The sequence below is a fragment of the Mobula hypostoma genome, chromosome 9 (assembly GCF_963921235.1).
Source record: "Mobula hypostoma chromosome 9, sMobHyp1.1, whole genome shotgun sequence".
NCBI classification, from domain to species: Eukaryota; Metazoa; Chordata; class Chondrichthyes; order Myliobatiformes; family Myliobatidae; genus Mobula; species Mobula hypostoma.
This window is the reverse complement of record NC_086105.1, coordinates 20,183,840-20,197,107: the sequence shown is the minus strand read 5'-3', so window position 1 is coordinate 20,197,107 and position 13,268 is coordinate 20,183,840. Positions and strand designations below refer to the sequence as shown.

At 40.1% G+C, this 13,268-nt stretch overlaps 1 protein-coding gene across 3 annotated transcripts in view; it reads right to left on the bottom strand.

The window, feature by feature from the left end:
- Positions 1–10,938, bottom strand: part of cttnbp2 (cortactin binding protein 2) — a 158,360-nt gene extending 147,422 nt beyond the window's left edge. The window contains exons 1-2 of one of the 3 annotated variants that reach the window (XM_063057830.1): positions 10,636–10,938; positions 9,672–9,779 (exon numbers count right to left, since the gene is read on the bottom strand). In XM_063057830.1, coding sequence (XP_062913900.1) covers positions 9,672–9,779; positions 10,636–10,779 — 252 coding nt within the window. In that variant the 5' untranslated portion in view covers positions 10,780–10,938. The remainder of the gene's footprint in view (positions 1–9,671; positions 9,780–10,635) is intronic. The other 2 variants (XM_063057831.1, XM_063057834.1) reach the window with 2 other exon arrangements.
- Positions 10,939–13,268: the final 2,330 nt, after the last annotated feature.

The following is a 13,268-nucleotide window of genomic DNA, read 5'->3' as shown; positions in this document are numbered from 1 at the left end:
GGCAGAAGTGAGTGTTATTGCTATTACTAAGGAGAAGGTGCTTGGAAAGCTGAAAAGTCTGAAGGCAGACAAGTCACCTGAACCAGATGGACTACACCCCAGCAAGAGTTCCGAAAGAGGTGGCTGAGATTGCAGCAGTATTAGCAATGATCTTTCAAGAATCACTAGATTCCAGAATGGTTCCTGAGGACTGAAAAATTGAAAATATCATTCCACTCCTTAAGAAGGGAGAAGCGCAGAAGAAATGAAATTATAGGTCAGTTAGTCTGACTTCAGTGGCTGGAAAGAAGCTGGAGTCTATTATTAAAGATGATGCTTCGGAGTACTTGGAGGCCCATGACAAAATAGGCCAAAGTCAGCATGGTTTCCTTAAGGAATTCTTTGAGAAAATAACAGGCAGGATAGACAAAGGAGAGTCAATAGGACGTTGATTATTTGGATTTTCAGAAGGCCTTTGAAAAAAATGCCATACATGAGGCTGCTTAACAAGATAAGAGTCCACAGTAGTACAGAAAATGTACAAGCACGGATAAAAGATTGGCTGACTGCCAGCAGCCAAAGAGTGGGGATAATGGGGGCCTTTTTGGGTTGGCTGCAGGTGACTACTGGTGTGTCACAGGGATCGGCATTGGGACTGCTTCTTTTCAAGTTATATATCAATGATTTGGATGAAGGAATTGATGGCTTTGTGGCAGAGTTTGCGGACAATATGAAGATAGGTGGAGAGGCAGGTAGTGTTGAGGAAACGGTGTCTACAGAAGGACTCAGACAGATTTGGAGAACGAGCAAAGTGGCAGATGGAATACAATGTCAGGAAGTGCATGGTCATGCACTTGGGCAGAAGGAATAAAAGTGTGGACTATTTACTCAATGAGAAGAAGATTCAAAAATCACAGGTGCAAACTGACTTTGGAGTTTTCATTCTAAGATTCCCTAAAGGTAAACTTGCAGGTTGAGTTGATGGCAAGGAAGGCAAGTGCAATGTTAGCATTCATTTCAAGAGGACTAGAATATAAAAATAAGGGATGTAATGCTGAGGCTTCATAAGGCCTTGGTCAGACTACACTTGGTGATGTGAGTAGCTATGGCCCCCTTAGTTAAGAATAAATGTGCTGGCATTGGAGAAGTTTGAGAGGAGGTTCATGAGATTGATTCCAGTAATAAAAGGGTTAACATATGAGCATTTAATGGCTATGGGTCTGCACTCACTGAAGTTTAGCAGAATGGGGGGGGGATCTCATTGAAGCATACTGATTATTGAAAGGCCTAGAAATAGTGGATGTGGAGAGGATGTATCTACAGTGGATGTGTCTAGGGCCAGAGGACACAGCCTCAGGATTGAGTAATGTTCATTTTAAACAGAGATGAGAAAGAAATTCTTTAGATGAGGGTGGTGAATCTGTGGAACTAATTGCCACAGATGGTTGCGCAGGTCAAAGCATTTGTTATATTTAAGGCGGAGGTTGATAGGTTCTTGATCAGCGGTCCCCAGCCACTGGGCCGCGAGGAAACGATATGAGTCAGCTGCACCTTTCCTCATTCCCTGTCACGCACTGTTGAACTTGAACATAGGGTTGCCAACTGTCCCATATTTGCCGGGACATCCTGTATATTGGGGTAAACTGGTTTGTCCCATACGGGACCGGCCTTGTCCCGTATTTCCCCTGCTAAGGTACAGCGTTCCTATGAAACCTTTCGTGCCAAAATGGCGTGAAGCAAAGAAGCAATTACCATTAATTTACATGGGAAAAATTTTTGAGCGTTCCCAGACCTAAAAATAACCTAACAAATCATACCAAATAACACATAAAACCAAAAATAAATAACACTAACATACAGTAAAAGCAGGAATGATATGATAAATACACAGCCTATATAAAGTAGAAATGATGTATGTATAGTATAGTCGGGAAGATGAAGGCAAAACCGATTTGTGCGGAAAAATCGGCACATACATCACATGCGCACATCACGCATGCGCACACAGGTGCCCGCGCAAGGCTTCATGGTCAGGGTAGTCTTTCTGGTGTAAACACACGTGTCTCGGGATTTGACTGCTTCTTTTGTCCCTTATTTGAGAGTGAGCAAGTTGACGACCCTAACTGTAAAAGACATGTTGAGATGAGTTTAACCCTACTTGAACACCCACCCCCCGGTCGGCCGGTCCGCAAGAATATTGCCAATATTAGCCCGGTCCGCGGTGCAAAAAAGGTTGGGGACCCCTGTTTTTGATTAAACAGGACACCAAAAGTTATGGGACAAGGCAGGGTAATGGGATTGTTCTTTACTGGCTGTAATTAAGGTTGAGATTAGTAGACATTTGCATTATACCTCTGGCAAGAATTTCAATGCATAGAACAGAAAGCAAAATCTGTTCAGGAATCTTACCTGTTTCTTCCCCCAAGTAAAATTGGAAAATACTCACCCAAACAAGCTCCAAGATATTAGAGGGGACAAATTTCATTGATAAATTAAGTGAAAATTGTAAACTCGTACAGTATGCATGTGTTGTGACCTAATTACACACCAAGTATAGAATGTTTGATAGGACATTTAAATAATACATTTTTATAATTTCCAATAATTTATTTAATTAACAAATTTAGAAACATTAATTTGATGAAAACAGCACTACATCCAATCCAAAAATAGAATGCTCAGAAAGAATAAAATTCATAAGAAATGGTATATTTCAGTTGATCAATTCTCTTTCTCCAATTTCATCTTGAAGTTATTACTTCAAGGACTCAGGAACCTGCATCTAAAGTTACTTAACAATGATAAGACATCAGCATATCTATTTTTGAAATATTATCATCAGTTTACAAAACACTGAAGGATTCTTCTGGTGATATATTTATGGGTTCTTATATATAGTTTCTCTCAGGAACCTACAGCAATAACTATATCTTTCCTTCCAAATTCTTACTGAATCCTTAAGCTAAAAACATACTGTGGCAAGTACACTGTTCAAAGACCCATACAAAATTAATAAAGTATCAGACAACCTGCACAGTGGTCTGAATTTGATTGTCTTACCACTCAACCATTGGCCAACAAATAACTAGTCCGTGTTCAGTCAGTGAAAAGTAGAAGCCTAAATTATGGTTTAGATGGTTCTACTGTTGGCATGAGGGGTCATACACCTGTTGTATTTCCTTCTCCACGGACGCTTCTTGACCTGCTAAGTATTTACAACATTTTCTGTTTTTCGTACCAGTGCAGATAAAACAGTCAGAGAATAAAGCAACACACACAAAATGCTGGAGGTCAGGCAGCATCCGTGGAAAAGATGTTTTGGGCCAAGACCCCTCTTCAGGACTGAGAAGGAAGGGGAAAGGTGCCAGAATGAAAAGATTGGGGGGGGGGGAGAGAGAGAAAAGAGACTAGCAGGAAGATGATAGGTGAAGCCAGGTAAGTGGAGAAGGTCAAGGGCTGGAGAAGAAGGAATCTGATAGGAGAGGAAAAAGGGAATGAGGAGACCTTGGGGGAAGTAATAGGCAGATGAGATTAAAGTTAAATCCCTTTTCAAAGCCAAACCCTCAAAAACGTGTTCCAGGATAATCAGATACATAGGAAGATCATTTATGCCCATGATCAACCTTACTATTATAAGCACTGCAGTACTTTGTCGGTCTTAATAACCACAGATATGCAAGCATCTAAAAAAAGGTAACTGGGGGAGAAGTGTCTAAACTGATTTGCCCCTCTCTGTATCACCATTAAAAATAAGCACACAATCTTTTTGCTTCACTTCCCCATCAACCCTGGCAGATTGGACATTCTTAACTCTCTAATTCATCAACGATCCATCCCTAACTATTTGCACACTCTGGTACACCTAGTTCGTTACATGAAACTTCACAGAAAGTGAGATCATGGGGACATGACCCCAGAGTCAGTTAGAGAACTCACAAGGATGGACAAATTATCTCGAGAGGTAAAGTACCGAGAGATGTCAAGGTAAATGGAGCAATGAGGATTTTAGGGAAGATTAATAGAAGCTGAAGATGGTGAAAGGACAATGAACAGAAGGGAAATGATCAAAAATCACAGAGGCACAAAATAATGCTGGAGTTGGTGCAGTGAAAATTGGTACATGGTCTTTAAAATATGCAGGGAATTTAAAAAAAGGAAGCACAAGAGCCTGTAGATGTTGCAACCTGGAGTTAAAAAAAAACAAGGGAACTGCTGAAGTGAGTCAGGCAGCAGCAGTGCATTCTCAATCGTGGTACAGGGTCTGCCTTCTGTCTTCATAGATGCTGCCCAACCCACGGAGTTCCTCGCAGACTGTTACACACAAAAAGCTGGAGGAACTCAGCAGGTCCCGGCATCACCGATGGCAAGGAAAAGAATAAGGAGTCGACATTTCAGGCCGGGACCCTTCATCCAGCAGATGAATTTTCAAATTTGTTTCAAATTTCCTGTGTTGAGGAACAGAGATCACAGCAAGGAAAGAGGAGACCCAGGATGAGGTCTAGAGACAACTTACTTTGTGCAACAATTTGGGTTCCAATTATAATGTTATTGCATTAAGATTCATGAAAACATGTGAAAAGATGTCTTCCAAAGGTAAAAATGTTCTGGTTTGTATGATTATGGTACGCAGAATACACAAGTAACAGGATCTTCCTCAACTCAGACCTCCACATCTTAATTATGCAATGAGTTTGAGACCAGGATATTTTACCGACCATTAAAATTATTTGTAAGTGGGGCTACTTCTTACATCCATAAGACTGAACAACTTAAAGATTACAAAACCTAAAATTATTTAAACACTGAAGTCACTTTGAATCTAGATCTTACAAATCAGCATTAGACACAGAATTTTACTTATGTGAAATATGTTCATACTGTCTAACATATAAAAAGTTAGGCACTTCTATGATGACTAGGACAAAAATAAATCAATACAGCAAATAACATTGAGTGCAGAGAGATCAGGTGATGCAGAACATCAATGGAAATAGGGCAACAGTAGTTGTCCCACTTTTAGTTCAATGTGGGACATCAGCATTGTATAAACGTCAACTGAACAAACTAATCTAATACTCACAGTATTTGGCCTAATTTAATATATGGAACTGTCACTAAACATTGAAGATTGCCTTTTCTTGGACAAGCTGGTAAAAGCCTAATAACCAGAGACCATCATCCACGCCTCCTGATCTCTGCGCCGGGGAGATCATGTGGCATAATGATTACTGTAAGCATTTCTGGGCAAATTCAAGCTTCAAGAAAACAACAAAATGTTTACATAATATTTAACACACAATTGTTAAAATTAAAACTAAAGTATCAGACAAGCAAGAAGTGTTTACCAAACTACATTTGTGCTGAGGAAAACCCCTACAGCAGAGTGCAAAAGACTGCGGCTCTGACTCACAGCTCTGGTGAACTGGGTTGGTTTCTGATCCCAGGTGTTGTCTGTGTTGAGTTTGCACATTTTTCCTGTGATTTTTTTTTTCTCCATGGGTCTCTGATTTCTTCTCACATCCCAAACATAGAACAGCACAGCACGGTACAGGATCTTTAGAACATGATGTTGCACTGAACTTTTAAGTTAATGCAAGAGCAATCTAATGTTTCCCTCCTGCATAGTCCTGCATTTTTTCTTTCCTCCATGTGGCTATCTAAGAGTCTTCTAATTTTTTTTTAATTTCAAAATATACTTTATTCAAAAATAAAATTATATACAATAAACCATTCAATAACTTCCCATCCTTTATGTAAGTTTCCATTATAATCAGTACATATCCATACTTATGGCCACCCACGTGGTACTCCAGTTGTTCACCTTACCACTTCATTGTTGAGGGGTATACTCCCCACCACCCGACCCCTCCCACTCCCGTGGGTGAAGAAACCTATACCGTGGTCCTTCCCCACCGGGCCCTTGCGATGGCTGCACCGAGTTTCAGTGCATCCCTCAGCACGTACTCCTGCAGCCGAGAATGTGCCAGTCGGCAGCATTCTCCCACGGACATCTCCATGTGCTGGTAGATCATCAAGTTTTGGGCCAACCAAAGAGCGTCTTTCACCGAGTTGATGATCTGCCAGCAGCACCGGATGTTGGTCTCCGTGTGCTTTTAAATGCCTCCAATGTATCTTCCTCTACCACCACTCTCTGTATAAAAACCTGCCTACTGACATCCCCCTAAACTTTTGTCCAACCACCTTAAACTTATGCTCTCTCGTTTAGCCGTTCCAACCCCAGGAAAAAGGTGCTGGCTATCCAGTCTATCAATGCCCCTTATCGTCTTGCACGCCTCCATCAAGTCACCTCTCAACCCCGACGTGCTGATTAGCAGGTTAATTACTGCAAGTTGCTCATGTGTAGTGGTTAGTGGCAGGGGGCAAGGGGAAGGGAGAACGGGGAAACCTGGGAGGTCAATGGGGATGTGAGAAAGAATGTAGCAATAAACAAGGAATGGAATTTGGGAACATTCTAACAAATGGCATGAACTTAATGAGTAAATGGCCTCCGAGTCCATCAAGAGAAAATATGAAAAGGGAATCCCCAAAGGGTAGATTAAAAAGATCATGTATGTATTTCTGAATATTCCATCACTTCATTACTTACCACACAAATTGGTAAGGTGGTTAAAAAGGATATGACATGTTGCCTTATTAGTCTAGAAATTCAGTTCAAGGGTCAGGAGGTTACCCTGCGGCTGTATAAAACTCCAGTTAGGCTGGATCTGGAGTACTGCATACAGTTCTGGTCTCCCATCATAGGAAGGATGTCGAAACTTTGAAGAGGGAGCAGAAGATATTTAACAGGATGCTGCCTGGATTAGAGGGCACGTGCTATAACGAGAGGTTGGACACACTTGCATTGCATTCTCTGGATTAGCGGAGGCTGAGGGGAGATCTAAGAGATGATTATAAGATTATGAGAGGCACAAATAAGAGTAGACAGATACTATCTTTTCTCCCCAGGGTTAAAATGTCAAATACCAGAGGGCATACATTTCAGGTGAGAGGCGTAATTTTGAAGATGTGAGGAGCAAGAGTTTTCACACTGTGTTTGAAGGGCCTGTTCCTATGCTATACTGTTCTATCAGTCACCGTTTAAATATTTTTGAAAGAAATACATGAAACTAAATCTGAAATGCAGAACTGCATAATTGACTTTACAAAGAAAATGATGGTGCTTCTACTATCTATGCAAGTTCTGCTAGAAAAGATTTTTAAAGATGGAATTTTTTATAGTATAGTCAAATCAGTTAGCTTTCCACTGATGATCCAGGCAAACTGACTAACCACCATCTCTATTGCAAATTTCTGGGGAATCTGGGGAATGGGATTAAGTTGATTTGCACTGCATCTGGAAAAAAATCACACTCATTATTTCCCCCACTTCTTCCCTCTGCCCATTACGTAATTACTTTTGGCTCTTACTGTGATAAAAGGGGCTTCCTGATTGTTTGTTTAAAAAAAAGGCATTTAATTACCTAATGACTGCCTATATAGCATCTCACATTGGTGAAAAATTTGCCTTTATGATAAGGGTTTTTGTGTTATCAACCTGCAAAATGTGCTTTATAAACAACTGTCATTTTAACCCACTTCCAAGTGAGCATATGGTTGGGGCTGAAGAAACCCACCCAAACATACTAGAAGTGAAGAATGGGCTATATAACAGGCTCACACTGATTCAGTGGGAAAGCACCCCATTCATCCCTGACTCAAAAGAGAACTGTAGCCCATACCGATGCCTGTGCAAATGGGAACAATGGCAAATGACATGACCCAGGTTCAATTCCTGCCACGGCCCGTAAGGAGTTTGTACGCTCGTCCCATGACTGCATGGGTTTCCTCCGTGTGCTCCAGTTCCTCCCGCATTCCAAAGCGTCCGACTTGTAAGTTAATTGGTCATTGTAAGTTGTCCCATGATTAGGCTAGGACTAAATCAGGGGATTGCTGGGCAGCTCAGCTCAAAGGAGCAGAATGGCCTAATCTGTGCTCTATTAAAATAACAACACTTTAAAAAAGCAATAACTAAAATGTGACTTCAGCTGAAGAAATCGAATTTCAAATCAGGCTATAAGCAATCAACTGAAGACTAAAGATACAGGGTGAAGTTGGAATGATGTTAAGTGGAAAGTACTGAACAGGGAAGTTGTCCAAGATTCCTATATCTGAAACTTCTGGCTACACTCAGAAACATTGTGGAGGGGGGCGGGGGTGGTAGTGTCTGAGAAATTTCTGCAAAGCTTCATCACAAATACAGTCACTATCCAAAAGCAGGCAGAAATTTTTGAAGGGAAGCTTCAGAAAACATTTTAACTTTTCATCAAATGGTCTTCCTGATACTAAATCATACATGTACACCGACAGACAGCTCTGAATTTTGAGTTTATCCACTGGCATCATTGGTACAGCAATGGTCCCAACATATCAATGTAGTTATAAAGAAGGCAAGACAACAGCTATACTTTATTAGGAGTTTGAAGAGATTTGGCATGTCAACAAATACACTCAAAAACTTCTATAGTTGTACCATGGACAGCATTCTGACAGGCTGCATCACTGTCACAGGACCAAAAGAAGCTGCAGAAGGTTGCAAATCTAGTCAGCTCCATCTTGGGTTCTAGCCTACAAAGAACCCAGGACATCTTTAGGGAGTGGTGTCTCAGAAAGGCAGCATCCATTATTAAGGGCCTTCAGCTGCCAGGACATGCCCTTTTCTCACTGTTACCATCAGGCAGGAGGTACAGAAGCTTGAAGGCACACACTCAGCGATTCAGGAACAGCTTCTTCCCCTCTGCCATCCGATTCTTAAATGGACATTGAAGCTTTGGACACTACCTCCCTTTTTTTTTAAATATACAGTATTTCTGTTTTTGCACATTTTAAAAAATTTATTCAATATATGTAATTGATTTACTTGTTTCTTTATTATTTTTAAATTTTATTTATTTTTCTCTGCTAGATTATGTACTGCATTGAACTGCTGCTGCCAAGTTAACAAATTTCACGTCACATGCCGGTGATCATAAACCCGAGTCTGATTCTGACCTTTGAGCAGTAGCTTAGCTATAAACCTTTCAGTAAATTGCTTCATCCTAACATCAAGTTGTACAGTAAAGGGAAACTTCGTACAGGCTGTAATGATGAGACTATTCCATTACCTTCCATTCAGCGAATGAAAGGAAGTCATTGAAACTATAAGTATTTATCAGTTCATTGCTTGTACAGTTGAATATTTGTGCTCAAAGTAAACTGTATTATCAAAAGGCATATATGTCAGCATTTACAACCCTGAGATTTGTTTTTCTTGCAGGCATACTCAATAAATCCATAACAGCATAATAACCATAATAGAGTCAATGAGAGACCGTACCAACATGTTGGCCTTCACCAGTACGCAAAAGACACAGACTATACAAATAGAAATAAATAAATTAATTAATTAATTAGTTAGCCCATAGGTTCTGGAAACAGTTCAGTGATGGGGCAAGTGATTATCCCCTTTGGTTGAGGGGTAATAACTGTTCCTGAACCTGGTGCTGTGAGCCCTGAGGCTGCTGTGTCATCTCCTCCTGGAAATGCTAACATTTCATTGTACAGTGAAATGTCTACATTATAATCATTTTACTGAGGATTTGCAACAAGGAGAAGCTTTTTGAAAACAAAAAAGGGCACCATTTACTGCTCCTTACCCTCAAAGTTTCTATCACCAGATCTCTTGCTTCCAGTTCCCCCTCAAGGATGCTAAGAAGGGTCAGTAGTTCTGGTTTACTGAGATTGTCCATGTCAACTTCAGGTTTCTGGAACAGGGGAACAAATGTGCATATAACTATCAAACGCATGTCAAGTTTGAACGGACAAATATTTACACAAATTATACAAAGTGAAAAATTCGTAAACGATCTTGTATCATTGTGTACAGTAAACGCATTTTCTAAACACATTTAGAACAGTTATTTAAGGCGGACTACTGTAATTTTTTGATCTGGGCTTAAACCAGAAAGACAGTAGAAAAGCTATTAATAATAAATTATAACACAATGCAAAAACAAAGATTATTTGGGAAAATATCATCTTCGATGCGATCGGGTATAGCTTATTGAACTGACACATGATAAATGGCAGAGGTACTGGCTCGAATTTCAGCTGCATGAAAGCAATACCCGGGGTTTTTGTTTCGGGGAAACGGTCGCGGCCCGCAAAAGCTAACAGTGCCGTTGGATTTGATCAAAAATAAAATATACTAAGTTAATTTTTAAATTCTTTTAAAAATGCCACTTTCCACCTTGAGAAAGGAAGGGAAGGGAAGGGACTGGGGGGGGGGCGGTGGAGGAGTCAGCGGGAATCTCAGCAACTGCACTGAAGGTTGAAATAACCCCAAACCATAATAACACTAACAGAATCACGAATACAATCGGAGGGAAGAAAGCGATAGTGTATTGATAGGCAAATAAAGAAAATCGTGGACATTTTGAAAGGAGACCGAAATAAGATTATTTTTTAAAGCCCGCTAGGTTGGTAGCAGGAACTTCCAAAGGGAATGGATACATTGTGTCCAGTGAATGAGTAGCGACGCTCCACACACAATAAAGAGGGTTTTTCCTCTCACTCGGGTTCAAAATGTACGTGTATCGGGGAGGCGGAGGCTGGGGTTACCTGGCTGCTGTTCGGGGCTCGCTCCTCGGACGGAGGGTCGCCGCTGTCCGGCCGCTGCTCGCTCTCAGTCGCCATTTTGCCTTGTGAGAGAGGAGAAGCCGCGCAGGCAGCCAGACAGGGGGCAGTGAGCAGCAACTCATCCATCCCACGGCGGAGAATGGGACCGGAGCAACACCCCCTTCCTCCTCCACCTCAACCCAGCCAGATCAAAGCAACCAAAGCTGAGCTGCGGGACTCAGAGTCTCCTTCGAATTACCGAAAGGATCTGGGGAAGGGGTGGGGGGACTGGACGACCGAAGCGGAGAGTCTGGCGTGAGTCTTAGCTTAGCTTACGCCTATTGCTTGAAGGTTCGTAACTGTAGAATATAAGACACAATTGGGAAGGTCCTATTCACTGAGGGTGCATTGTGCTGTGAACACAGAGCATTATATTAACAGCAATAATTTTATCCTGCAGGTTTTTTTTTTGTAGGGTCTCTTTCACATTACTGCATTGATTATGTAGGAAATTTTATGAACAGGGTTTCTCTGGCATGGAAGTTGTACTTCCCGGTGGGCTGTCGTCTCACGGCTCTTGATATTTACTGCGTTCCAGACGATAACCAGGACCTGTCTAGTTGTAGTTAATCTTGACATTTCGGTATTTTTTTAAAAACCCTCAAGTCCTTTTCTCTGTTACATGAAAGTGATGATGTAATAGATCTACAAAATAAACTGATTCTGCTACTTGTAAAAGCAACACAAAATATGGAGACTACAGCATAATTAGAAAAGATTTGCAAAGACGAAGCTGGTGCTTCGCCTTTGTGATGAGAAGTGGTCACATTTCGTTAATATTCTTTCTTTTGCAAAAAAATTAATACAAATCTAACATATATCTTCATCAACCAACAATTTAAACACACTTAAATGGCTTGCAAACAGATTCGAGATACAACCCAAAAAAATGGTCACCATCACTGGAGCTCTAGCCTTTCCATAGGCTATTTACAGTTCATGCAACAATATTGTTCTTGGCTATTATTACACGGGGAAGGAAATGATGAAACAATCAGTGGGTAAAATATGTGCAGTTCTTCTCTGGTAACAATATTTTTCTTGCTAAACTGCGAATTTATATATCTTCATCATTATTTGGTGCCCATGTACAGATCAAGAGAGTTATCATAATCAGATCAATTTGAGAGACAATGATTTGTTTCTTCTGCACGCAGCTTTTTGATAGACTAACAGCAGACTTTCAAATCCAGTTAAAACCTTTTGCCCTTTAAAAAAATTTAATTTAACAGCATCAACGCCAGGATCTACTTCTCATATACTTCAGTCAGTGCAAGCAGATATAAAATATAAAATATAAAAATAAATATAGTGGCTTTATCAACATTGTGGGGCACGAAACGAATGCAGCAGAATTACAAACCTAGAGAGAGTAAAGCAAATATTAGTGCAGATTTATATCCTGTCCAAGTAAAACAATAGATTATTTTCTTCCTAAATGGTCATTGGCATGTGTCCCTGCTATTACTATTTACCAAGGATATATCTCTGGATTGCATGAAAGATAAGGGACACAATTCAATAAAAATGTTTCAGCACATGATGTAGTTTACATGGACTAATTATCAAATAATTAGTCAGTACTTAGATTTATTTCCTAACTGGCAATTTGGGAAAGTCATTATTTCAAATTTGCTTTCATAAATAACTTAATATCAAACATTGCCACTTTACCCTCGGGGCCACTATGTGTATAGACAAAATATATAATCAAATAATTATTTTTGACTTCATGAAGATTGAAATATATTAAAGAAACAGTTCCCTTATTGGGTCCCGTGTTGATCTCCTTTAGCATTTTTAGTACCCTTGCCCCTTGCTCCTTGGATTTGTTTATATCCAAAGAATGTCTGCTGTAGTTAGTTACCTTTCATACCAAACAGTATCAGATCCAGAAGAAATAAATCGAGAAGCTGAAAACACTGTCTAGCTGATATGCTGCCATACCTATGCAATGTCCTGTATCCCAAAGGTGCAACATAACTTAAAGTATTTTATCTGCATCTTTCTGGTTGTGCATTTGAAAGGCGCAACTTCCCAGGACATCAGATGTAGCCACAAAGTAAGGAAGAAAAGGTAAAATAGAATTGCTATGTGGTTTCATGCCTGATGCTCTATAAGGTACTTACAGACAGAGTTTTTGTTATGTGCTGACTACATGCTGACAATAATCCTTGGGAATGGTTACCGAAAATTTCCCCATTAATACTGCTTTTAATAAAATTTACTTTCAACTTTGTTAACCAAAGCAAGTGTCTTAAAATGATACTGGTTACTCGTTCCATCCTTGGCATTTTATATTTGTCTTTGCCTTCTTTACCCCATATTGCAGAATAGTATCATAGTTCTTTGTGATGTCATTATTGGAATTTACAATGTTATCTCGATACACTAAAGAGATGTACAAGGCAATTTTTGCAACAGATTATTGGATTGCTCCATGTTCCATATTAATATCACATAGTTATGTATTTTTTTCCATTTTATTGTGAATATATCATTGTTGAAAACAGATGGCGCTATAGAAATTAGTCACCAGAGACACCACAGTAGTTATTTTTCCTTTCCCTTTAGCA